This window comes from Chanos chanos, chromosome 4 (assembly GCF_902362185.1).
Source record: "Chanos chanos chromosome 4, fChaCha1.1, whole genome shotgun sequence".
In the NCBI taxonomy this organism is placed as follows: Eukaryota; Metazoa; Chordata; class Actinopteri; order Gonorynchiformes; family Chanidae; genus Chanos; species Chanos chanos.
The window spans coordinates 41,420,905-41,447,157 of record NC_044498.1 but is presented as its reverse complement, the minus strand read 5'-3'; the positions used below and the strand labels follow the sequence as shown (position 1 = coordinate 41,447,157).

Here is a 26,253-nt window from a genome sequence, read left to right as displayed (position 1 = left end):
GACACAATCGTTCGGATTCGGTCCAGCATTAACACCAATGCTCTACCAGTAAACGAACAAGTATGTCTCTTACTAAATATGCAATAAAAAGGTACAATGTTCCTACTGTAACTTATCCAATAAAGAGGCAACGCGAATAAATACTCAATACGCAATGCGATGTTAACGATGTATTGATATTTATTGCTGATCAGATACTTAACAGAGACAACAGGAATGCAATGACAAAACAGTAAAACATGCTAAGCTTTACATTGATGTCAACATCGCTTTATTGTTAAACATAAAAGGATTGGAAACGTTTGTACAGAACTACGGTGTACCATATATGAACAATCTAAACTGCTTACAGAGACATTTCTAGCTGCTGTATACTACAAAAGAGTCGTGATCACGAAATCGCCAGACTTAAGCTTAAACCATTCTGCAAGTGAGGGAAACCGTAAAACCATGGAGTATTTCCATCTTTTTTCCAGGAACCGTGAAAAGAGTCACATGAATTGTTCAATATTTCAGAGACCTCATTTCATTCTTACACTACTACCAAACTCCTCGTCTGTAAAAAACAAACAAACAAAAAAACACTTTTCAAAAAATCTGCATATCAATTTACAAAGTGCAAAAATATTTCATATTTAAATAATAACCATCCTTGACAACCGCAGCACTAAAGACACATGAACAAACATGTCTCACAGTCGTGTGAGAAATCTGCCTCTGTAATAGGTCGATAAATCCCGGGGGTGGGGAAAGAAGCAGCATACAACTAGACACTTTGAGCATGATATTTGGAAAGTGCAAAGGTGCAATGATTGATCCACAATAAATATATTGCCCTTGAATTCTAGAATTGGCATAAAGCACAGCAAAGCTTGTTTTAAACAAGAGAGACTAATAACTTTACTGGGTGTTCTAGAATCTGTGTGACATCACAGGAGAACATCCTTAGATTTTCAGCCAATGGAATACTGATTAGTTGACTTGAAATGCAGGAACAAGTTTGTGATTTTGTGATGTCAAAAATTGAAGGGTAAATTTCACCTTGGGAGGCAATACATTTTCACACAGAGTGTACATTTTCAGCTTGTGTGTGTGTGTGTGTGTCTGTCTGTCTGTCTGTGAAAGAGTGATCCTGTTATATTGTTTGCATGCTCAAAGTCTTCTGTCATCACACATCAGGACATATCTGAACTGCATCTAATGTACACACATGAGTGTGTAATGTACACACAGATGTCTAGCTAGTAAAGTGCAGAGTCACGCAATAAGTTTCTTAAGAATCCTGAAGCTTCTGTTCCAGTTCAGTGAACACTTTCATATTGACCTCGTCGACGTCATCTTGCACCTGGATAAACAAACAGAAATTCATCTCTGATTAGCTGTTTGTGATGTACAACAAATGATGATTATTTACTCCTTTAATGCACAATCTGCTCAACATATCCAGTTAATCTATAAGATTGTAACCAAAAGCTTTGAGATCAGTGTAAACACCTGGATAATATGATACTAAAATAAACTGACATGTATCTTTAGCCTAAATATTAATACTGGAAAGCACTGCAGCTCAATATGGCAAATACAACGAGTGCAATGACTATACATGAAATACAATGGAAAAGTGGAGTATACAATGCATTACGGAAAATGCACAATCGTTGGTTGATGAAGAGTTGTGCATTTTTATCGAAAGAATTTAGCTTGAAGCCTCTCAGCTTGAAGTGTGCCATTCATGTCCAAGAAATTCAAGTCAAGACTTTTGACTTGTAATGTTTGGGGGCCAAAGTTAGACATCCGTCATATTCTTTAAGGCCTCTTGGCCTCTGACCTGTTCTACTTCGTCCACCTCAGGGATGTAGAACTGCAGCATGTTCTGAATGCCATTCCTCAGCGTGACAGTGGAGCTTGGGCAACCTGTACAAGAGCCTATCAGCTTTAACTTCACCGTTCCACCCTCAAACCCCTTAAAGATGACATCACCCCCATCCTCCTGTACCGTGGGCCTGTGTACATTGGGGGAAATCAAAATAATTACACTGCACTATATCATAGTACTAACTGTGAGTCAATGAGTGGCTCTAGTAATCTGCATTACATAAGATCATATTGTCACATCAAACTGGTCAAAATTCAAAAACAACATATACACTTTCATAACCATACTAACATATATAATTTTTCTCCCTCTGGTACACTCATATAGTGTCCTCAAACCTGTTATGACTGAGTCACTCTCATAAAGTAGTGAGAATAATACTGAGTTCAATAGGAGAGGACATATTAGTAAGATGTATGTTTTCTTACACATTCAAAGCACCACCAATCATTTTAATCAGTGTGAAATCACTTTATTGCTGTCCTGAATTAATCCTACCTGATCCTGGTGTCCAAAAGCTCTTTAATCATTGAAACAATGTCATCATCCTCCTCAGTAATACCTACAAAAACAGACATTGCATTAAAACAGGAAAACTTGCATATCACACTGAGTTTCAGTCACCACATTTCCTATTAAAGGGCTCAAACAGTTAAATCTAACACTGTCATTCAGCAGTAAACTGACAAAACTGAAAAGTGAGAAAAGTTTGTACATGAGTAATTAAAACTTGTTAGCATATAATTTCACAGACTGATATGTAGATATTGTCAGTACATTATGTCCACAAATAATGATCACCTGATATCCCCTATCAACTATCACACACACACAAAATTAAACTCACTGCTCTCAGCATGTGTGGCTCCAGTTGTAATGGGTTCTCCACTCTCAAAGAATTTCGAGATGGCTTCCACTGCATGCCGCTTAATGTCTGTCCACTCAACATCATCATCTGTCTGTTACCAAAAAAAAAGGTTTGCACCTTAAATACTCAAACAGAAAACAGCAAAGCACCAAATCTAGTTTTAGACTGAAAAACAACAGAGCACAGAAATACATTTACTAAAATATACAACATCAAAATGTGTATGCATGTCACCTTCGTGACTGTGATGAAATCAGGACCAAAAAACACACTCTTCACTCCCTCGATCTGAAAAAGCTCCCTGAAGGAAAAAAAAAATGAAAGGAAAAATAAGACTGACTGAGCCAGGCAGGTCATTTGCTGTGATTATGGGGTGTGGGCTAAGAATGAAACAGAGCTCTATCTGTCTGGATTGGTGTGCACTGTCAGGGACTGATAAGCTAGGCTTGAGTCTTTAATGCTGCAGGCAGCTTGACTCTGTACATGACATAAACAAGACTAACATCACAAATAGTTTTTATGTTTACACCGAGCATGACTGCACCAATGCCACTATTAATATTATTTAACCATTTGTGTGTGTGTGTGGTATGTGTGTAGTGCTGCTGACCTGGCTAAAGAGGAGCACTCCGCCGAGCTGGCAGTGGGGAACTCTACTGTCCCTGTGCCCAAAACAGGCTTCCCTGGGAGAAACTTTAAACTCCTGGGATTTGGTGTATCTTGTGTTAAAATGGACTGCCATCTCACTGAAACAAAGCAACAAACCACATCGTGATACCTTGGCATCCATTACCAAATGTGTTTCAGCGATATTCATTCCAAATTTAGTTTAAGGAAGTAAAAGATCATTAAGACAAACACTGTGTCATGGAAATGATGCATTTTGCATTGTCCATTACTAACCAGTTAAAATGACAAGACCCTATCTTTAGATCTGATTTCAGTTAAAAAAAATCTGTAATAGTGGTTTTCCATTCTCAGCTGACATGTCTCAACAATGTGCCAAAACGTCCAGCAAATTCATTTAGGAAAATATAGACCCACTCTCATCTACTTCTAGACATAAACTGCAACATTCATTTTCTTTTGCATGTCTCACCTGAAGGTTTGGATGTTGACTGTGGTACAATCTGCAATGGTTTGATATTTTGGGAAACCCATAAAGAGTGGCAATGATTTGTGTTCCTGATGGGAAACCTGCAAAGACACTAGCGGAGTTTAACCGGTCTGCACTCAACCAGTAACCATAACAATGGTTTTTAATCAGCGAAGTAACTGTTGATTAAAGAGAAATGAGCAAAGATATTCCTTTATGAGTCTGAGAAAATATCATTCTCTTGCCCGCGCTGGTTAAAGAAACACACAAGTACATACTACATGAAATCTGCGTGTGTTTTTCTTGACGACAACTTTGAAATATAAGAATAATACAACAAATTATTGTTGTTTCATCTAAAAGAGAAACTGAACGTGTGTATTTAATTTATTTGTAGCAAATTATTCACTTGGAATTTAAGTTCTTAGAGAAAGAAATAAACTCCCAGTGTCCATGAATTTTGAGTTTCTAGAGTCGGAAGAGATTACCTATGCTAGCTCCGCGGCTAGTTAATATAGTTTATTAACAAATTCGGCAAATTAGCAATTGTCCTGCCCTATCCTATGCATTTAAGCCGTTCACTAAGATCAGACATATTTACAAAATGTACCGCAAAGTGAAGTCACAAACCTAAATTGCTGCGAATTTGAATATGACCGAAAGAAGCGCAGAAGACTCCATCTTACAGGCGCCGCCATTTCATTTGTTTTGGGGACTAGGACCTAACGCTGACCTCATATGTCCTGATGAAAATTCAAATTGTGCACTTCGAACTTAACCTAAACTCATCCCTAATAATATATACGGCACAAGACGACATATTGCATAGATAGAGCTATGGCACTAAATAGCACATCAAGTAAAGAAGTGATGTTTTAATCGTAAGGCATGGTATTGGTCAGCTCTGGTCGGCTGGTCGTCTCTGATTTAATATTTCCCTAATTGGTTTGAAAAATTAAGTGTGCAAAGCGCTTTGAGTAGATACTATTTGTTAGAATTTGTTTTTTTAGGAACAGTGTTTTGAAGAGCCAGCTGTAATTAATTAATTTTTCGGGGGTGGGATGCTGAAATAAATGTTCGTACATTAAGAAGCCGAACACCTTCAAATTAATCGAGTTTTCTTACTGTTGTTCATGCAATGATAAAAAACCCACACACATTGTGAACACATACTCATTAGTTTTGCTGCAATCTCTTCCCCCTTTGTGGTATTTTTGTTTGGTAAGTACCATAAGATTGTCTTGCCCAACACAAATATTTAGAGCATCAGAACATCAAACAGGACTGAGGATGGTTTAAGACATTGTCATCTATCATGAAAGATATCTGACAATATGACAGCATACTGAGAGAGAGAGAGAGAGAGAGAGAGAGAGAGAGAGAGAGAGAGAGAGATGAAACCATTATGCTTTATCCTTCTGATGAGTGTTTTGTATATAATGTAAATAATCAGCTAAACCACTAAAATGTCTTTAAGGTCACAGAAAGTACAGTGATGCATAATAATGATGAAGAGAAAGGGGGATTAAAACCACTCTCCCTCTGAAAGTGTTTTACGATGTATTACCCTGAGCAAATAGAGAGATAAGGTTGACTCAACCCAAAGTTTCCTCACGGCTGTTCTCTGACAGGACAAGGTGATTGGCTGTGAGGAGTGGCAAAAAGGCTGCCACACTTGAAGTTACTTTTGTTCTGAAAGACAAGAATGCAGTCTGGGTGGTGGAGGAGGACATGGCAAACCGGTAGGATCTCATTGAAAGCATGGGCTAAAATATGTAAATGCTCCATTAGGCATTGGTGAAACGAGAAACACCCATGTGTTAATTTGTAAATGACAGATTACTTGGTTCGTTGAGCTGTGGAGATTTTTTAAGAGATATTATCATCTAGTGATAAGCAGTTTAACATAGTACAGTGGGCTCTCCTCTGAACACCGCAGCACCTCTCACACAGACATGGTCTTCTGGATCTTCTTACCTATCACACTAGCAGCTGTCAAACTGGTCGGCACCTGGACAGTGTAAGATGATATGTACTCATATGTTTTATTTCACCTTCATTTTCAGAGGACTGGAATTCCTTCTTCCTCTTCTTCTTCTTCTTCTTCTTCTTCTTCTTCTTCTTCTTTTCCTTCTTCTTCTTCTTCTTCTTCTTCTTCCTCTTCTTCTTCCTCTTCTTTTTACTAATTTGGTTATAACTGCTTTTCTGTTCATGGCATTCAGCTTGTAATAGGTTTTCATTTGTGCGTTATGCAATATTTTCACAGTTTATTCCTGTTGAAGCAATATTTTTGTCATTGTGTGCTGTGTGTCGGTGTTTTTATTGACTAAAATGTTAGGGTAAATATAATTCGATAAATTCCATTTATCAAACTCTGTATCAATATAGCATCATTGGGAGTGGAAAGTTTGGCTTGTTTAAATTTGATCTGTCTGGTTGAGTTTATTTGATCCGACTGCAAATGTGGGAATGAGAAAACATTTCCTTGTTTCCATAAAGATTGACTTAAAATCATTGTGATAAGAGCTTGGGAATTGTAATGTGTATCCACCTTAATTTTTTCTCCTGAACGGCCAGTTTTCCAAAATTTTGCTTTTACGACATGAAATCCGAGTGAAAACAAACAAATTAAAGTACACCAAAAGCAAGTGAGCAAACTATAATCAGTCAGGAAGTAGCAGTGTGGGGTTCAGTGAGCGTGGAGCGGGCTGGTTATGTCTGGTAATCAGCTCCTTTAAAAAGGATCTAATTCCACACGGAATTGGACAGGCTTCCTTTGATAAATACAGGCTTGGGCACTGAAGGTAAGGCAGCTCCACTGAGGAAACTACCAGAACAAAAACACAATGGAGTCAGTTACGTATTATTGCAAGACTCTTCCCTCAGAAATTATCCTTGTATTCCCATCACAGAGAGGCTGTATTTGGCATATGTTGATTGGTGTTTTGTTGATGATTAAATTGCTGGTATTTTAAGTCTAGCTGCATAACCAGCCCGACAACAAAAGTGACGTTAAAGGCCAGTAATATGCAAACGTCAAACATGACACACAGGTCCATAAATAGTCTACTAAGACGCAGGGCATTCACAGTAGTACTACAATTACTGTCTTAGAGTTTCTCTGGAAACAGATGACATTTGGGCTTAAGTTTTCCCTGTGACTAATATTCAAATTTCCATTATGTCACAAGCAGTTCTGTACTGTGATCAAAATTATACATCAGATTCAATGAAAAGACATAATGCACACTTTCACTGACTTCAATGACAAGACATAATGCATACATCCAACAAACGTAGTTGTAATAAAGGCAGCTGTGAGATTTGGGATTGTTGCATTTAGCCATTGGGTTGTGTGCATCTGACTCATTCAACATCGCTCGGTTCCTGGTTATTTATTAAACCACTGAAGTACAATAAACCAATAGAGTTCTACTCCTGGACACTTCCTGTATGCCAGGAAAGGATCATATAAGCATGAATGATGGAGAGAGAAACAGAATGTATATTTGACAGCAAACACTAAATGCTTTTTTCTCTTGCTTGATCAAAGTTGTTTGCTTTTCTTCAGGTATGGCATAGCATTAAGAAACAACCACGTGTGCGCCCTTAATGACTGGTATGTGATCCTCATGCAGATGAGTTGCCTGGAAAAATAATGTTACATTTTAAAAATAATTTTCCTTTCAGCAATAAACTGGTGAGATTTATTATTTAAACGTAATGATTTCAAAAATCACACAATAACCCTGGAGACGCACTAAAAGCTGAAGTCACATTTTAATACCTAATATGTATTTTGTGTGTCTTTCCCTGTAGGGGATATACAAACACCTGCAGAGGCAATGAAACAGAAAACTGCTGCTCACTCAATAATGTACCCACCATAAGGTGAGAACAAACTTCTCTGCTGGAACCATTTTGCCTAAAACTAACACTGACGCTGAGCGCAACATAGTTTTATACAAGCTATTGGAAGCTTGTTTGTTTCTTGTCTTTTAGCACAAGCGGGATGAATTTTCCAGAAAATTCTCTCTTCAGTGCGACAGTCAATGCTGGGGCATTTTTGTGTGAGTAAAAAAGGCTTCACTCCTGCATTTCTTAACTTGTCATGACCTACATTTGCTGACATAGAGCGAGACACATAACGACTCGAATAGACTTTAAAAGAGATGATACTTGGCTATCATCTCTGAGGAAAGATACCAAATCACATTTAAGCACATTTAACCAAATCAAATCTAAAAAAGCAGTACCCAGTATCAGAATATAAGAACTGTAGAAACCTGTACCTGTTAGCTAAGGCTTCCACACAGGAGCTCAAGTGTATGTTATGTACCTCTTAGTTAAGGCTTCCACACAGGAGCTCAAGTGATAAAAACTAAATTGTACTATGGATTAAGGGTGTTTTCACTCATGTTTTCTCTTTCCGATTGTTTTTTTTCACTCTGTAGTCCTGGTGTTCTGTGTTTTCCACCACGCTCATATTTTGACGCGGAATGGGTCTCAGTCCCTGCTCAGTAAAATCGCCCTGTCGTTTGGCTGTGTATCTTCAGCTGGTGCTTTTGTGGCCGGGAACTGCAACGTGAGTACAGCCATTCAAAAGCTTCAGTCTATTGGAAAATCACCCTATTGACACACATACACACACCCACACAAACACACATACACGCTCTTATCTTTCTATATTGATAAGTGTTTCCTGACTGACTCATGAAGGAGAGAAAATAAGTTTTGGCATCATTTAAGCCAATCTTTCCGATCTTAGTCCTCATATTCCCACTGCCCTGATTTTGTCTGTACCAACCACTGAATCATTGGAATCAGGTGTTTTAATGCAGGGCTAACACTGAATTGTACAGGGCAGGTGAGCCTTAAGGGCTGGGTCAAAACACACTGATGTACAACAATACAGTATAAGTGTGGAGACATTTAAGAGTTTGTTAACTCAACAGAATTAATTAATATTCTCATTAAATCCACATACTGCACATGCGTCTCATGCAGTATTAAATGATTTTAGTCTTGTAAAACAAGTGAAGGTGCGGCCAGAGACAGGTGCGTGAGAAGGTGTGGCTGGCTTTTTGACTGAGCAAACATTCAGGTTGTATCTGTAAGGAGAGTGTGTGGTATTATGTACTTGTTAGTTAAGGCTTCCACTCCCAAAACCAGATACATCTATACCGGCAATGACACATACCTTTTCACGCAACCACGTCACAAAACCACAACACACATCATCCTGCACAACAGCACATCCACCAAATCATAGGTAATGAAATGACAATGCACACAGCACTGTAGGACTGTGTAACCACAAAACACACAGTGAAACCTTAACATTCACATATGACTGAGAAGTTTTAAACCTTAGTTGTTTGTCTGTGTGTGTTTACATGCTTTGTCACAATGGGTTATAGCCAGGTGAACTGGTGTTGCTGCATTACCTGGGTGCAGCGGTGAGCTTCGTGTGCGTCTGTCTCTACTGCATCCTGCTGACCTCTCTGACTATCCGCTGTCTTCTGACCGGGATGGAGAGCGTTCTTTACCCTGTACGGATCGTCTCCACCAGCATCCAAATCACCGTCACCGTTATCTGTATCCTCCACCGACCCTGTCCAAAGCCTCTATCACAGCTGCTTCAGAGGGACCACTGGGCTTTAATGTATTAGTGTGATTAGGCATGCTCTGGGGTTTAATATGTCAATGTGATTAGGTATAATATGAGGTTATAATATAAGACATGATATTGATGTGTTAGTGTAAGTAGGTATTGTCTGAGGTTGGATACGGTCTTGTATTGGCATTTACAATCAGCAACATAACAAATTTGTGTGTTTTCATCATCAGTTAATATGCTACTAATGGTTTTTTTTTTTTCTGAAGTTTTGTTCTAAATACATTGTAGCCACATAGTTGCACTAGAAAACTAAAAAGCTAGAAGAACTCATGCTCTTAAGACTAAAGAGACTGAAACAGAGTGACTGATGCCCCGCATATGCTTTTCAGATTGAGCACAAAAGCGTGTGACATATGTATGTATCTGTGTACGTATGTGTTTATTTATTTATTCATTTATTTATTTACCAACCAAGCATGATCCTTATTTGGCCTTGACTCCTCTCTCCCAGACTGTATCTTCTTTGTGCAGGAGGTTTACTTTTACAAACACATATCTGCAGTTTTTGAATGGATTCTGAGTGTGAACATGGAGCTGTATGAACTCACTTTCATCGTGGAATTTTATTACTTCTCCTCTTCCATGTTATCAACACTGCTGGAGAAAAAAGAGGAGCAGAAACCTCTGATTCTCTCCTGATGACAGGCCGAAAAAAAAACAAAGACTTTTAGTAATTTATTCTCTCTTTTTTGAAAACTTTTTTTTTTGGGGGGGGGGGCACATCTTGAGATACTTTGGGGAGACAGAGGAAGAGTCTCCACAATTTTATCGGCGTTTGTATTTACTTTGCTTCCACCCACTGAAGGCACAAATACTTCTAAGGAATTTTAACATCATCTTCACCAATGATGGAGAACAAGCCGTGTTCCTATGTGTAGAGCTGTCACAGAGATGGTTATGAATGGTCAGAGATTTTCTCTGTTTGACTGTTAAAACCCTGAAGGAGAACATACAGAACCTCGTATATGCTAATGCACATTACAGAAAAGCACTTTTTTTTTTTTTAACTCAACTTAAATGACGACCTGTGACCTTGACAGACTGCACTTTTTACCATGTGACTCCTGCCAGCATTAAGTGGGCTACGGAAATGAAAATCTCCTGGAAAATTATGGAGTTGTTTACTTGATGTTGTTTACTCCTTTCACACAGAGAGAAGACCTTTATTGCACGTTAAACATGGTACCCTGACAATAATTTAGAAGAATGGATGTATGCATCAAAACTTTAAAGGAAACGTGTTATGGATGAATATGTCACAGCTGCATCTGGATGCATGTTTTCAGACTGTGGCCAGCATGACAGCAACGTTATCAATGTTCCGGGAGCTACTGAGAACAAACTTAGATGCACACACACACACACACACACACACACATTAAAATTAATGTTTGCAAAACAGCAGCACTTTGATGCACATTTCAGAGAACAAACATTTTGCTTCACTCTTTCAAAGGAGGAATGTTGCGCTTTGTCTTGCTTTACCGACAAATGGGCTGAACGCATTTGTAATGTTGGAGCGTCTTAACATTTATTTGTGTTTCAATATTATACATAAACTGAAGCACAATACCGTGACATGTTAATTTATGTATGAACAAGATCTAGTGCTACGATGCAAGATTGATGAACTGGCGTAATTTTGACCATCGCAGTTGCAATGTTAAAACTCGTTTACAACTTGAACATCATGTTACTTGAAGATTGTCTCTCTGTCTGAACTGGCAGATTTCAAAATCGCAGCAGTAAAACATTAGCCGATATCTAATGTAATAAGATTGACAGATGATTTATGAGTAAAGCATTTAAAAGGAAACAATGTTCCCCGTCTCCTCTGATGTAAAATAGTGTCTTTGACAAAAAAAATCCCAAAACATCAGAACCTCTTTTTTGATCAAATTAAAATTTGTCCCATTAAAACCATATTTTGTTTAATGAGCAGTGGTTTTGATATTTTATTTATTGCAAACGAGTCTGTCTGGTTTTGAAGGATGTAAAATTTCTCTAAAGTTGCTGTTATCACCAGAAGTGACGGCCAGCTAATGGAACGTATGACAGTTAAAGAATGTGTACCAGTGTGACTGCATGGTTTCCACAGTCTTGTGTCTTGACAGGGACGGAACAAAAGCACCTGTCCTTGTGATATGCAGTGGTTGTCTGATACAACGTACTGAAAAAAAAACTCCCTTTAGGATTTTTTCGGCATAACTTCCACGCGTTACATGTACTTGCACTCTAAAATGAAAGTCTTCTTCATTTTTTGGCTGGCATTTCAGTGGGAATTTCAATGACAATTGTGTTTTGTAATTCAACAACGCATTCAGTTTAATATTGTTGTAAAAGTGAATATCCTACATCTGCGTTGTCGTACACAAGGTTTTTCAAGTTCCGTTCCTCTTCCTCCTCAGCTCAAAATATCACTGAAGCCGACATTATAAAATACAGAAGAGAAACCATGACAAATACTATTTAAACACAGACCACCCGTTGTTGCACAATGGTTTAGTAGAAAGTTAAGATGCAGGGTGCATTTGCAAGGTGGCAACTCTTGGGTCGTATTTACGCAAACACAGGTGTAAATGTCAACAGCTCTTTTAGAAGCGAATTCGAATGAACTGTCTGTTAGCTCAGTTTCAAAGTGTGCGTGCCTTTCTGTGTTAAGATGACAGACAAGATATAAGTGAGCTGATGTCACTATGTGAGTATTTTGGGAGTGGCTTTTTTTTGTCAGAAAACTTAGCAGCATTACAATAATGATGTTCACTCAAGACAGTGTTCATCAACATCAGACAGTGATCAGCACAAAAGAATTATATTCATCTCATGCCTTCAGTCCCGTTTAGATATGAAGTTAAAAAAAGAGGAAACCGCAAAAACGCTCGTGTGTGTGTATCGGTGAGGGGATGAGGAAACTGCTCCAGATGTTAATGCAAAGCACTTAATCTTTAATTGAAAGAAGGTAATATACATCCTGGAGGAAGAGACAAGATTAAACATTATGAGCGAAAAATAATCATTTCACAATGGATTAGCCGTCTTCAGGTGCACAGACCCTGCAGGTAACGCCAACTAGGGAAAGTCTACAGTATATTTCAGAGGGAGAGAAAAGGCATCATCATTTACCAAACACTGTAAAAAAAAAAAAAAAAGAAAAGAAAAGAAAAGAAAAAAAAAACCTTTCTAGATTTAGCAGTAGTTCACAACTCTAACAATTTCCAAAAGAGGAACTCTGTATTTTCCACTCCTTTTCATGCACACACTCTCACTACATTTGTCAACTCCTATCGATCCCTCATAAACAGATTAGGGGGGGGGGGGGGGGGGGGCGGGTAATGGGGTAATGGGGGAGGGGAAGCAAAAGAAAAAGCTGAAAACAGGCCTACAGGCAAAATTCCACAATTTCAGCATAGCTGAAACAATATATGGCCCCTCTTCCAGACTTTAGACCTGGGGAAAGACCAGACTGGATCTTTGAACAAACCGTTGATTGAGTTTTCAGGTGTCTCTGCCATAACTCTCGAGCCAAACACCTCCGATGAAAAGCATGTTAAAACAGCGGCGGCCCTCGCGACCTTAAAGAGCGGAATTTAGATGCTAACACTTTCGTCTCTCTGCTGAGAAATACCTTCATGACAAGAAGCACTGGTGATTGGGATGGGGGGGGGGGTGTTTGTTTAGACTACGACTGAAAATATGCAGAGCAGGCTGTTATTCATGTCTATTACTGCATTTCTGATTCTAAAATGATATCAGTAACATCTAGTTCATCTCTGACAACAGTGTCAGCTGACACAGTCTGCCCCCCCCCCCCCCCCCCCCCCTTCGAGATGGAATCCGTTACACGTCTTTCCCTGTCCTCACTAACCCCACGCTGTCAGAGCGTGCTGGGAGGGGGGGTGGGGGGGGGGGGTTAAATATCACAGGGTAAACATGGTTCTCTGTCTTTAAAAAAGGAAGGACAACTACAGTAGAATTCAAAATGATAAACGTGATGCAAACGGGTAATTTTATAAACCTAAGACTCGCTGAAATGATGAGTTTGTCTGTTTTTGATCTAGTTTTCAAACTGTGTACATATTTTTTGTCGTGGATCCACTTTTGCTTGATGTGTCGTCATGTGACTGGTATCCAATCATAGCTTTCATGGGCAGGTTCAGACGCTCTTTGTACTGCTGCCTGTGGGGGGGGGGGGGGAGGGGCAGACACAGACTTATTAGACATGCCCACATCCTATAACCATGAATTTCACACACACAGACAGACACGCACACACAATTTACACATAACAACTCAGCTGTAAAAAAAAAAGAAAAAAATCCTTTTGATCCTGAACCGTTTCCATATCGACTAACTGAACTGAACTAACCATACTGTAAAACGTTTCATTTAACAAACATATATGAACTCAGCTCTCATCTGAGGTTAAGAGGGTGAGATAAGCAAACCAAACACTGTAATACTGTGCTCAGTAGTATGTCTGCCCCCTAGTGGATTAGCAGAAAAAACACAACAGACAGAAACAGTGCCGAATTACACTGACAGGGATGACAGACATGAGAGCTTGACTCTCCTACCAGAATATGATACCTAGTCACCAAATCAAACAGTCCAAGTTCATTCAAACTCTCTCTCTCTCTCTCTGAAAAAAAAAAGAAACTCTACAGACAGAACTGGTTGAATCTGTTGAAACGTTAAAAACCAGAGCAGATAGAACACATTCACTGACCCTATTGTCATGATGGCTTCCCTGTTTTGACAGTTCGCTGTCCAGATGGAGATTTTATCTCCTTTTGGCCGAACATTGACCACTGCTCCGCACACTTCATCGCTGGCCTCGTCAAACGACTCACCGACTAAACACAAGAGCTGCAAAGCAAAGACAGATCATTACTAAGCTCAGGAAGAGAGAAAAGGTGGTCTAAAAGAGAAAGCTGATTTAAACGGACCTCTGATTTTCAAGAGTGATTTATGGTGATTTTGAAGTGATTTAAGGAGCGAGTTCATTTTAAAACAACCAGAGGGATAGAGATGCTTTATGGAGGAATATTAGTGTTTATAATATTGGTGTCAGGGAGCCTCACCGTTTCCATCCAGTAGCGATCTAGATCATTGTGTCTCTGCTGTTTGCTCAGAGTCATTAACCATCGACCTCCAAGTTTATTCCTGTCATCCTCCCACATGGGCTTTATCCCATCCTGTTACACACACACACACACACACACAGAGAGAGCTAAGAATCAGACACACACTGGCTGGACAACACTAATCTCTCATACCTTACTGACGAATGCTGAGTTAGTCACACAGAGTTCAGTGTGTCTGTATTTCCTTCATCACCAAAAGGCAATTTGCATTAAAACTCCCAAAGTTTTCCCTAACCATGATTAGGACATGAGGAATCCAAATTAAAAAGTCAGACTCTACCAGTCACAAAGAAACTGTGGTGTTTCCTCAACAATGCCATGGCAGAGTCCAACACTGGAAGCTATCTTTATTGAATATTTAATTGTTATCCTTCCATAATGAAAGACAGAATTTTAGGGTCATATTAATTAGCTTCATTTTTCACAAACAAAATTACATTTTTACAAAATAATGTAAAAAGAAATGCTTATCTTTACCTACACTAATAATCTGAGAACAATATAAAATGGTGTGGGCCAAAATCTACTACAGGTTGAGCATCCTTAATCTGAAAGTCCGAAACGCCTCAAAATCTGAAACATTTTGAGCGCCGACATGATGCCACCAGTGTAAAATTCTACACCTGACCTCACTTGCCCATGTGGGGCTGTGATGCTCTGTTGGTGCCAAGATATCTCATTATGCGTATTCAAATACTGTATTCCCAAATCCGAAAAAATCCAAAATTCTGGTCCCAGGCATTTCGGATAAGGGATACTCAACCTGTATTTCTCTGTGCCTTAAGACGGAATGCCCAATGTACCTGTATCTCTTTGACAAACAGCTCATTAATATCAAATGCACTGTATATGAATGGCTATGGACTGTGAATGACTCTGTGTCAATCCTCATTAATACCATACGGAATGTGTATTAAAGTGTGAACTCTACTGTTCCAGTTACACTAACCTCTTGTTCAGCAGGCATCGTAATCATCATCATTTTCACCATCAAAAACACCATACTGCTAAATCTCAAAGCACTTGTAGTCTGAATTAAACAAGCACAGCCTGATACCAGAGCAACGCTTAATCCACAACGAAACATAATCCCATCCAAACCCAGTCTCCAGCCTAAAGCGATGAGCCTTACCTTAAATAAGGAATAGTCACAGCCAAAGCCAAGCTTACTGGGCTGCTGGATGTGGTTATACAACCTTAAAAAGGAAAAGGAGAATCAGGTAACTCACAAAGATATGTCACATCAAACACCACAGAAATTCCACAAAATATTCTACCTGGAGTTCAACTCTTTTAGTTTGTCAGACATACTTCATTATGTCTCACATAATTACTGATGATGGAGAGCGTTGATAATGGTCGCAGTATATGGTCTGGCATTATCGTTATCGTTTTTATGATTTGCTACTACTGCCAGACAGAGAAAGAGACAGCCCAGTTTTAAGACAAGGCTAAAGAATGTTCAAGACAAACACTTACGCCCAGAAATCTTCCACTGTGTCAAATTTAGAAATAAGTCGCAGGTTTTCCGTCCAGCTTTTGCTCTTGTCGTTTTTAAAATACCACAAGGCCCATCTGAGAGAGAGAGAGAGAGAGAGAGAGAGATGAGCAGAGAAATCCTGCTCCATTCATCAAATATTCATATCCATTAGCAGAGGGTGGGTTTTTCTTGTTAGTTTGGTGAAGGTAGAGCCAGGCTCCATATTCATAAATCACAGTAAGTCATCCCACAATAACCATCATCACCTCTATCAACCACTACGTTAACAACATTGACCCCTGGGTTGCAGAGCACTGCTGTAGTCCCTTCGAGTTAAAGTCACTTTTCACAAATCAGGTCTCCCAAAGCAGGAGCCTGGAGTCCGAGACTCCTCCAAAAACTACAACTCCGAGATGTGACCTTAGAAACCACAACATAACTCATTACTTATAAGTTATGAGTTACAGTACTCATAATTTCATCCCTGCCAGAAAATACATAGGACAATGCAAATGACTAAACTATATGAGCAGCATGAGTTGAAAGCCAATCTCATCCAGAGAAATTGGGGTAAAGGTAAGAGTTCAAGTACAAAAAAAAAAAGCGAATTGGATCCAGAAGTTCAGTATGTGTGTGGTGCTATCGAGCTTGTGAATGTTGAAAAGAGAGTATGCATGGAAACAAAAGGCCCAACCGCGCTTCAAATACCGCTCACTGTTACAGAGAGCCATTCACCTACAATCCGTTCATCTGACAGAAACAAGGAAAGATGAACTCAGAGTCTTACACTAAACTTTAACCCAGACTGCAGGCCAGACCTGAGATGAACTTTACACTTATCACATGCTTATCGTAAACGTAACCCGTTTGACTCCACACACACGCACACACAGACAGATACACGCACACACACAGCTGCAGGGCAATGAGAGCTCTAGACACAACTGTTTACCACACTATCAGTCAGGAACCAAAAACGAGGTTCATACTACAGTCTGAAAAATTAATAAAATTCTGACATAACAGCTAGTTCATGTATATACCTGTAGTATTCTGGACGCAAGTATGGCCCTCAGTTTATTTGTGCAATGATTTTTATAACAACTGGTTTACAGAAACCAAATTCTAAGGCCCCGAGGGTGAGAACTGCTAACAGTGACAGTGGCAAAGAGAAACTGATCCCAGTACAGTGTTCTTGTCAGACGGTGTATACTGACACACTGACAATTTAAACACAATACAGCACTACTGTCAGACTGAGTACACTGATCCACTCATCTCAGAACAGTACTACTGTTTGCATCCAGTGTGTGCAGGAGGGTGAGCAGCAGCAGCAGCAATGAAGAGACAGAAAGGTCTGGAAAGAGCCCGTCCAACATGTGAGGTCAGCACTCTTCCAGCGAGCGACTGTGAGCAGCATCACTCAAACGTGACTATGACTGTCCGTATGCTCTGACAGACAACCAGTTTGGCCAATTAATGATCACTACCCAACTCCCACTTAAGTTGAGTGATAGTGCTTCTCTCTTTCAAAGTGAGCTTTAACTCAAACTTCGCAGAATAACACTCGTCCGTTCAGCATGCTTACTAAACATTTTTGTCAAGCAAATAGCAGACAGGTTTCCAATCTGATGGATGTGCAAACAAAACAGAATAAAGCCTTGTGATTGTTAAAATATATCTTTGTTTCACTGAAATGAGCGAGCGTGCGTGCGTGTGTGTGTGTGTGTGTGTGTGTGTCTCGGGTCCACATGCGATAAATAGGCCAATCCTCATCTGAGTAGATTACGGTTTGAGGCCTAATGGCAGCTGTATGAGGGGTTCTGTGTGAGTGGATATAACCAGTGGTAGCGTTACCTGTTTTGTAAGGGGTGTTTGATGTACTGCTCTGGACTTGACGTGGTTGCTGTAGGACTCTCAGTAGAAAGGTCTTCACTTTCCGTTCCGCGCTAGAGGAAGAAAACCATTCATTTATTCATTCATTCATTCATTCATTCATTCATTCATTCAGATGATCACAATAGATCAATACATGCAATCTATAGTACTGTAACTTTAAAGTAATCAACGATATGATATATTCAACAGGATCTGAAAAAGACAGTATCGTTAATCTCAAATGTCAAACTGCTGTTCCCTGAAAGTAAATGAGTAACAGTGCGATATGTATGCAAAAGAAAAACAATATAAGCTTTTATAAGATGACAGCTATCAACTGCACTTGAAAATAATTGTATAATTTACCTATTAACATGACCTCGTAAAACTTGCGAGGGAAACAGAATTAGGATTATGAATGGGTACCTGAGCTCCTGAATGACAAAATATAGCATGAGGTCAAATATTTAACGCGTGAATTCAACAAACGCTTCTACAGCTAGCTGGGTGAGAATGAAAATCTTTTTTAACCAACATTTAAAATTACTTTTGAAAGAGTCTCTTGGATAGAGTGTTAGTGCAGACTTAGTGTAATTTAATAGCGATTTCAAACTGGGAGCAACACACACACCCTCTACCGTTTGGTTAGGAACTAGTCTTTCCCATCAAATAGTTCATTTTGAATCAAACCACATGACACATATATATATAATAGATAACAATTAAGTGACTTTATATTCCCACTACCCACAAATTTCTCTAAAAAGATTGCTCTGAAGCGAGGAAAATTCGCCCGAAATTAGAGAAGTTAGCCTTGCAGGCTAGTAAAATAGCGGCTGTATGAATAGCCTCAAAAACTAACAAGCGACGCTAACACACGTGTCTCAGGAGTCTAAAGATCTGATTTATTACAAGTCAGTCCAACCAGTTCTACACTCCTCATGTAAAACAGACAAAATACAGATTTCATTTGAAATGGACAGACACTGACTGAATTTATCAAATGCGAATCAGTGCTTTGCCCAGTTCCCTCTCAGGCAACAAAGTCACCACCAATGCCATCCTGTTCATCTACACACCCTCATTACACACCACATGCTCCAAATCCGATGCTTCTAGACGGCTTCTATTGATCTGAATCTATTAGATAGAAGTGAGGTTACGAGTAATGTGCTATTTCTGACAGTAAGGATCCCCCCACCACCTTCTCCTAGACCTCATTCCCCCCCTTACCGGCTCCGATGTCGCCATCTTGCCTGTAAAATTGGCCTGACCGTCCGCGTTGATGCGTCACACACACACGCACACACGCACGCACACACACACACACACACACACACTCACGCACACACACACACGAAACCCCTCTAGAAAATCTACGGCATCACTCTTGGCCCAAGAGTGTTAGGTTTTTTGCAACCGGAGCACAAGAACACACAATGTGTGTGGGCATGATTTCTGCGTACCACAACCGAGAAGTAAACCTACAACAAAAATTTAAATGCAGACTACATTTAGCTAACTCGATTTGTGTTTTAACCAAAATAAACCCCAAAATAAAAATGTAATACAACAAAGTACGAGGACTTTGGTTAATCTGACTGTAGAAACTAATATATCAAATGACGACTGTTTAACTGTTCAGTCTTAAATATAGATTACAATATGGATTTCCATTCATTTACTACGTGCTTTGCGTCTGTGCTTTGATTGAAAGGATCAAGGGTCTGGAATTAGCCCATATTATAGACGAACAGAAGACACCAGGCAGATGAAAATATAAATATATCTTTATTTCAGAATCACCCATATTGATGGACGTTATCGGGAAGGCTGAGTTCTGTATATCTAAAGTTTGTAAAATGTTTTTGTCCATATACTTATATACAGTAATTTCAGAGCCAGAAAAAAAAACAATGAAAAAAAAAACTTGCAACAAACACCGTGGGGAAAAAAAACCTTACAAGTCATTTATGTGTATCACACAAACTATTGACCAGTTTATCTCTGTGATGAAAACTCTCTGATAAACTACTGCCCAGTTTATCTCTGTGATGAAAACTTTCTGATAAACTACTGCCCAGTTTATCTCTGTGATGGAAACTCTCTGATAAACTACTGCCCAGTTTATCTCTGTGATGGAAACTCTCTGATAAACTACTGCCCTGTTTATCTCAGTGATGGAAACTCTCTGATAAACTACTGACCAGTTTATCTCTGTCACGCAAACTCTCTGATCAACTACTGACCTGTTTATCTCTGTGATGGAAACTCTCTGATAAACTATTGACCAGTTTATCTCTGTGATGAAAACTCTCTGATCAACTACTGACCTGTTTATCTCTGTGATGGAAACTCTCTGATAAACTATTAACCAGTTTATCTCTGTGATGAAAACTCTCCGACTGTGAAAAGCTTGGTCAGGTTACCTCTCATTATCTTGTCAGATTTCAAGTTACTCACAAGAACATGTCAGAAGTACTCAAGTAAAGCAAAAACATCTGAAAACAGAACATTTTCATTTGTTTGTCTGCAAAACTGAGAAGAAAAACAAAAAACAATTACACATCAATCTGGCGTAGTCACTTGTAATAGCTTTACATTCATATGACTCCTATGATGTTTATAGGTCTGAACTGTACAAATTTACCATTGTTCACAACTGTCACAGAAAAAAACAACTGTTTATACAGGGAAACAAAATGTAAAACAACGTGTGATTTTTGAAAATTGGTGAAAACATCAAATGGAACATTATTCAATAGAATCAGGAAGACTACGCAAGGATGTTAAAAGCTGACGTCTGAGTCACATCCCAGACTTTGACTACCTGAGAACAGAAAAAAAAAAAATACAAAGGAAATGAAACCAATGCAACAATCTTGGGGTATAATGTATATTTATGATATAACAAACAAAGAAATGAACAAAAACGTTTTGATGCATATGACAATTATAATAAATTTGCATTCTCCACACCAATATTCCTATGACACTGTCAATGATCCTGAAAATCAGAAAAACTGGAGCCAATTACACAAAAAAAAATGTTGAGAGTTCACATTGGGAATGTGGGAGGCCAACGTCTCAAAAGAAAAAAAAAAAGAAGCCAAATCAATCTGGGCTTAGGTAATAAAGACATCTGTGGCAATGCATCATGGTAAAACAATCTGTGATTACGGTGAATGAGTAAAATGTAAGAAAAGATGTATTTATTAGACAAACTTGAGAAAGCACACTAAAATATGAGAGACATTTCATTAACATTTCTTTCTTTTTTTTTAATATATATATATATATATATATATATATATATATATATATATATATATATGTGTGTGTGTGTGTGTGTGTGTGTGTGTGTGTGTGTGTGTGTGAGAAGTAGAGTAGTCCAGGTTTTACAGCAGACTACGCTAACAACTCAACCGCTCAGGACTGGACAGGCAGCTATGTCCGACTCAGTCGCCGCTTTACATTCCAACATGGACCAGTTCAACACACAACAGGTATCAGATATAGAGATGGCAAAGCAGAAGGCATAACATGAAAAGAAAAAAACTATCAAAACAAACAAAAAAAAGATAGTTTCAAAGCCCCACTCATATGTGATTTGTCAACAAAAAGGTCACATCTGGGGGGTATTCCGGAAAGCGGGTTCAGTGAAAACTCAGGGTTAGTTAACTCAGAGTAACCTCCTAATAGAAGAGCCATGTGGCTTCATTCTCCAAACAAAACAAAGCCATAGGGCTCTTCTATTAGGAGGTTTACTACTTGCTGTGAGTTAACTAACTCAGAGTTTTCACTAAACCCGCTCTCTGGATTACCCCCCTGATATATGAGCACCAACCATTTCTGCCTTAACTAACATCAAGCTGGTCTTGCAGCTAGTCTGCATTCTCGTTAGCGAAAATTCCACACTCATTCTGACAGGGAAAATGTAAAACATGTCATTAATATCGATAAAAAATGGACTGAGTGTCCATTCATTTTCAGAGAACAGCAGTTTCTTTGATACCCAAAGAACTGAAACAACACAGCCGTGATTACACCCATAATACGCTGCAGTTTTAAACATGTTTTTTTTTTTTTTAGAATGAGTTCAAGGACATTTTCTGCCTTTTTATTACAGCCACTGAGGATTACAGTACAACTCCAATACAGTACAGCTCTGAGGGATACACCCGCTCAAACAGAGTTATCACTCAGGACTCAAGTGACTCTATAGTCAGAACAGATTTGTGTGTGCACCATAAACATGTCAATATTTTAGCACCTTGAGGAGGAATCAAAGAAAATAAGCATAATAACTGACTGGACATGTTTCAACCTCAAAAATCCATCTCACTTAACTCATGTGAGATAAAGACTGTAAACTTTTTATTTCCTTGAATAAAGAATACCCCCAAACAGTTCTAAAAAGATCTGCAACAGAACTGAGGACCAAGGTTTTGAGGTTTGAGTTTGGATTTTGAAATCAATTCAACAGGAGTTTGGGCACATCAAGATGTGCTGAAATCTGGTCATGTAGTAATTATTATCATTGATATGACTGGCAGATATATGAGGATTTAATTTAAAATACCAAAAATGTTTCATGCTACGACTAAACATGGTCACATCTTGAATGGATAAATTAGAGCTTTTTGTAAGCACCAGTGAAAAACATGATTGAGTGATAATTTTGTTTTCATTAATAGAGTACAATGTCATTAGGCTGTTTTCAAGTCATAATTTAAACACTTTGGGCAACATTCAAAAAAATTAGAATTACTACAACAAATTAAGTGCCATTAATAGCATGATTTACATTTGATGTAATAAGTGCAGCATAGTTCATAAGCTTGCATGGTTATTGCTTTCGATAGCTTGATATTTTCACAGACGTGATGCAGAGAGATGGAGAACTGACAAAGAGCCATGGGAAAAATGTGCATGTGAGAAATTTAAAAAGTGCTTTAAGATATTAATTTGAACTGATGCATAAAAATGCCGGCAGTGCAGAACATAAGTGCCTTCATGCCCAACGTTATTTACAGCGAAAAGTGGAAAAATAATGTCCACTGATGTCTTAAAAGACTGCGGCTAAAACCAATTGCAATGTAAAGCACTGCATTCTTTTTTTTTTTCTCTCTGATTCTATAAATGCTTAAAGTAAATTACTGCTACAATGGCACCACAAAATAGGGACTAGAGACTGTTGAAGGAGCACCAAGACTGAAAAAAAAAAGAAGAATTCACATTTCATCATGTCAATTCTGAGGGTTTCACTACACGCATGTCAAACACAGGCTAACGCTATTGCAGTAAACAGGCTTGGACCAGAATTTAAATTACAAAATAGCTTTTCGAAAAAAAATGATCAGAATAAATAAAACACAACCTGTATGCTCTAAGTTCATTAACATGTATAAAAGCTGTTTTTGAGCACCATCTCTTTATAATACAAATAAACAAATAAACACACAGTAAAACTCACAGTTAAAAACCTACAAACAGGCAGTCCACATGCTTCTTTATAAAAGGTGAGATGAGGAGACAAATGAAAGAGTGCAGGTATAAAAAAACGGTCGTTTGAGGTAAGGCATCAGCTGGGGGGGGGGGGTGCAGGCCCATCAGAGCCAGCAGTTGTAGGGCCCGTTGGCTTGGGCTCATTAGAGCCAGTGGTTGTAGGGTCCGGTGACCTGCGTGAGGGCATATGGACAAGCCATGATTAACCCGTCACGTGTAACCGTTAGCGACCGGCGTGTGGGCACCTCTACTCCGTTCTTGACGTCCTGACTAGTCTCGTCCTCGCTTTCCGTCTCGCTCTCAGCTGCCCGCATCCTATTGGCCATTCCTGGACTGAGTCCCAGTCGCTCCGCCTCCTCCTCTCTCTCACGGGCCCGTTCAGCCATCTTAGCCTCCCACTGGGCGATGCCGTGTCCTGGCTCGTTCAGGCTCTTGTGCTGGTAGAAGACGAGTGAGATTCGTGTAGGGTGGGCACGGTTTGGTTTCAGGATAGGCGTGGTGGCGTGGAGCTCCCGACGCGCACATTCTATCAAGATTGAGCCATGAGAGGGTGCGACTGCCACCCCACCAATCTCACTGTCCAGGAAATTATGCTCGCTGTCTGACCACACCTCCTCCGTTTTCACCTCCCCCACCGGTGTCAGAACTTGTGAGGTCACAGGAGGGGTGTAGCCATTGAGTCTGCTATGAAGACCCTCATCTACAGGAGGCTGGAGCACTTTGGGAGCTTCTCCAATCAACGAACAGGGCATCTCACTAGGCTCTGCCTTAAAGGTGTGACTGTAGTCATGGAAACCTGGGAAAGTGTTCTGGGGCTGCTGTGAAGGTCTAGGTGGAGTCCGCTCAGAGAATTCTGGATATTTCCATCTCAGGGCTTCTTGCTCTGCGGCATGTGTGAGGGCAGGGGAGCCATGGTTCTGGAGTTCTGAGGTTCCAAGAGAGCCATAAGGTAGGTGAGGGATGTTGGGCTGGGGAGACTGAAGTGCTGGTTTGTGTGGGCTGCTGGGAACTTGCCCATGGGAATGGGTGCCGCTCTGGTTGTAACTGTGAGAGGCATCAGCATGGAAAGAGAAACTTCCCACACTTGCAGTCCCGGGCAACCCTGCAGGGATACAGTAATTCTCTGACTCTGTTTTAAACAGCACCGATGATGCAGCAGAAGTGCTTTTGAAACCTGTAAAAACAAAGCCATATTTCAGTGTCCAGAGTTAAGATATTAGAGTTGTTTAGAGTTTGCTGCACGCAGAGGACAACTGAGTTCAACAAGCCAATATTTATTTGAAAAAAAAAAACTTAATTAAGCTATGTGGGAAGCCTGTACCAAATCCAACTAAATACACACTGTCATCTACCTAAAACTGAAGTGCAAACTGAAGTTCCGGGAACACCGCAGAAGATCAAACAGTAACCTCAAACAGTACCATTCCTTGGTGGGAAAAGGAATTTACCTCCACTTCATTACGGAACATAACATTACCTTACACACAGAGTTGGAAATGAGCCTGAACACATAATACAATGTATATTAGAAATTATGATTGTGATAAGCATCACAATCTGCACAACCAGTTCATAGAGAAAGCCTTTCAACAAACAGCGTAACAGAAGCCTGGCACTGAAACAAACTTTCCTGTTGATGCTGAGTCACAGAGCGTATTAAAAAGATCCTTGGCTGCATTTATAAGCGAGCTCCTGTGCCCTGACGTGAGTGTTCTCTGGTGCTGTCTCCATGCAGAAATTTGCCATACCTGATTGGCTGTTCTGTTGCTTAAGGTGTGAGGGTGGGGGTGGGTGTTGGAAGGGGGGGGGGGGGGGGGTCTGCTTTCGTCATCAGTATAATCAAAAGGAGACCATGATCTAATCATGCTCTGGATTATATTGTGGATTTGGTTTCTCTTTCCAGAAAAAAAAAATCCTTATCCAGTAATCACTTGGCTAATTTTATAATATGCTTAATGCGAATTTTACTTTGCAGCCTGACAAAAGGGAGCGAAAAGGGTAAAGAAGGAATAAATGGAGTGGTCAGTTAGTCTGTGTAAGTGCTCAGTGTTACTTTTTTAAAATCAGATTTACAACGGCACACTAGTGACACACTATGGGCCTCAGAGTTCTGTGACACTCTGGCTGTTGAGTAGGAGGAGGAGGCCTAATGCTGAGCCTACAGTAAAAGAGAATAGGAGAAAACAGAGGAAAATGCCTTTGCTTTAATTAAGCTTATATTCTGTCCTGTTAAGTTTGTGTTCTACTCTATTTCTGTTAAGTATAAGACGTCATCTGGGTCACGATAATGACAGAGTTACAGAACTGGAATGTAAAGGTAAACACTGTTTATTTAAAAAAAAAAAAAATATATATATATATATATATATATATATATATATCAGTAAATTTGTTACTCCCTTTGAATTTCTCATTTCTCTAAACTTTTTTTTGCATTGTGATTACAGCCTTTTATCTTTCCATATACATTATCATATTGACATTCAGTGGGTGCTGTTACCCATCTGGATTTCGATGTAGGATCCCCCCCCTGTAAAATCTGGTCATTTCCAGCGTGGCTTACATACAATGCCAGTCACAAAACGACACACAATACAACACTGATAACAATGCCTACTGACAGCCTACTGACATGAATACCCCCATTTACTCACATAGCATTGAAAAATAGATATGGTGGATATTTGAAGGGTTATTTTAACGGGAAAGGGGAGTGTTGGATA

General features: G+C 39.4%; 4 protein-coding genes across 4 annotated transcripts in view; 1 reads left to right on the top strand and 3 right to left on the bottom strand.

Moving 5' to 3' along the window:
* Positions 1–257: 257 nt before the first annotated feature.
* Positions 258–4,538, bottom strand: LOC115809359 (NFU1 iron-sulfur cluster scaffold homolog, mitochondrial). Its single transcript, XM_030770962.1, has 8 exons — positions 4,471–4,538; positions 3,844–3,941; positions 3,355–3,490; positions 2,979–3,045; positions 2,724–2,835; positions 2,375–2,438; positions 1,829–2,003; positions 258–1,345 (listed from the first exon to the last, which is right to left on the bottom strand). Exons 1-8 carry the CDS (start codon positions 4,536–4,538, stop codon positions 1,274–1,276), a joined length of 792 nt encoding a protein of 263 aa, XP_030626822.1. The 3' UTR covers positions 258–1,273.
* Positions 4,539–5,795: 1,257 nt separating this feature from the next.
* LOC115810970 (transmembrane protein 150A) lies at positions 5,796–10,159 on the top strand. Its single transcript, XM_030773044.1, has 7 exons — positions 5,796–5,860; positions 7,412–7,459; positions 7,660–7,731; positions 7,843–7,910; positions 8,295–8,425; positions 9,261–9,438; positions 9,972–10,159. Exons 1-7 carry the CDS (start codon positions 5,796–5,798, stop codon positions 10,157–10,159), a joined length of 750 nt encoding a protein of 249 aa, XP_030628904.1.
* A 3,279-nt stretch (positions 10,160–13,438) lies between these two features.
* eif4e1c (eukaryotic translation initiation factor 4E family member 1c) lies at positions 13,439–19,291 on the bottom strand. The gene is made up of 7 exons (XM_030771441.1): positions 19,256–19,291; positions 18,002–18,093; positions 16,144–16,239; positions 15,797–15,860; positions 14,602–14,715; positions 14,247–14,386; positions 13,439–13,696 (listed from the first exon to the last, which is right to left on the bottom strand). The coding sequence occupies exons 1-7, from the start codon at positions 19,271–19,273 to the stop codon at positions 13,582–13,584; spliced, it is 639 nt and encodes a 212-aa protein (XP_030627301.1). The 5' UTR covers positions 19,274–19,291; the 3' UTR covers positions 13,439–13,581.
* Positions 19,292–23,664: 4,373 nt separating this feature from the next.
* The window catches only part of tet1 (tet methylcytosine dioxygenase 1), a 29,359-nt gene continuing 26,770 nt past the window's right edge, over positions 23,665–26,253 (bottom strand). Inside the window, exon 11 of the mRNA XM_030772328.1 lies at positions 23,665–24,704. Coding sequence (XP_030628188.1) covers positions 23,674–24,704 — 1,031 coding nt within the window. The 3' untranslated portion in view covers positions 23,665–23,673. The remainder of the gene's footprint in view (positions 24,705–26,253) is intronic.

Coding starts and splice junctions, on each gene's coding strand:
- eif4e1c (XM_030771441.1), bottom strand. Junction 16,240..18,001: donor AAACACCCCTTACAAAACAG/GTAACGCTACCA, acceptor TCTCTCTCTCAG/ATGGGCCTTGTGGTATTTTA. Junction 15,861..16,143: donor ACAGTGGAAGATTTCTGGGC/GTAAGTGTTTGT, acceptor TTCCTTTTTAAG/GTTGTATAACCACATCCAGC.
- LOC115810970 (XM_030773044.1), top strand. CDS start 5,796: ATGGTCTTCTGGATCTTCTTACCTATCACACTAGCAGCTGTCAAACTG. Junction 7,732..7,842: donor AATAATGTACCCACCATAAG/GTGAGAACAAAC, acceptor CTTGTCTTTTAG/CACAAGCGGGATGAATTTTC. Junction 9,439..9,971: donor AATCACCGTCACCGTTATCT/GTATCCTCCACC, acceptor CCTCTCTCCCAG/ACTGTATCTTCTTTGTGCAG.
- LOC115809359 (XM_030770962.1), bottom strand. CDS start 4,538: ATGGCGGCGCCTGTAAGATGGAGTCTTCTGCGCTTCTTTCGGTCATAT. Junction 3,942..4,470: donor TCAAATTCGCAGCAATTTAG/GTTTGTGACTTC, acceptor GTGTCTTTGCAG/GTTTCCCATCAGGAACACAA. Junction 1,346..1,828: donor AGGTGGACGAAGTAGAACAG/GTCAGAGGCCAA, acceptor TTGTTTATCCAG/GTGCAAGATGACGTCGACGA.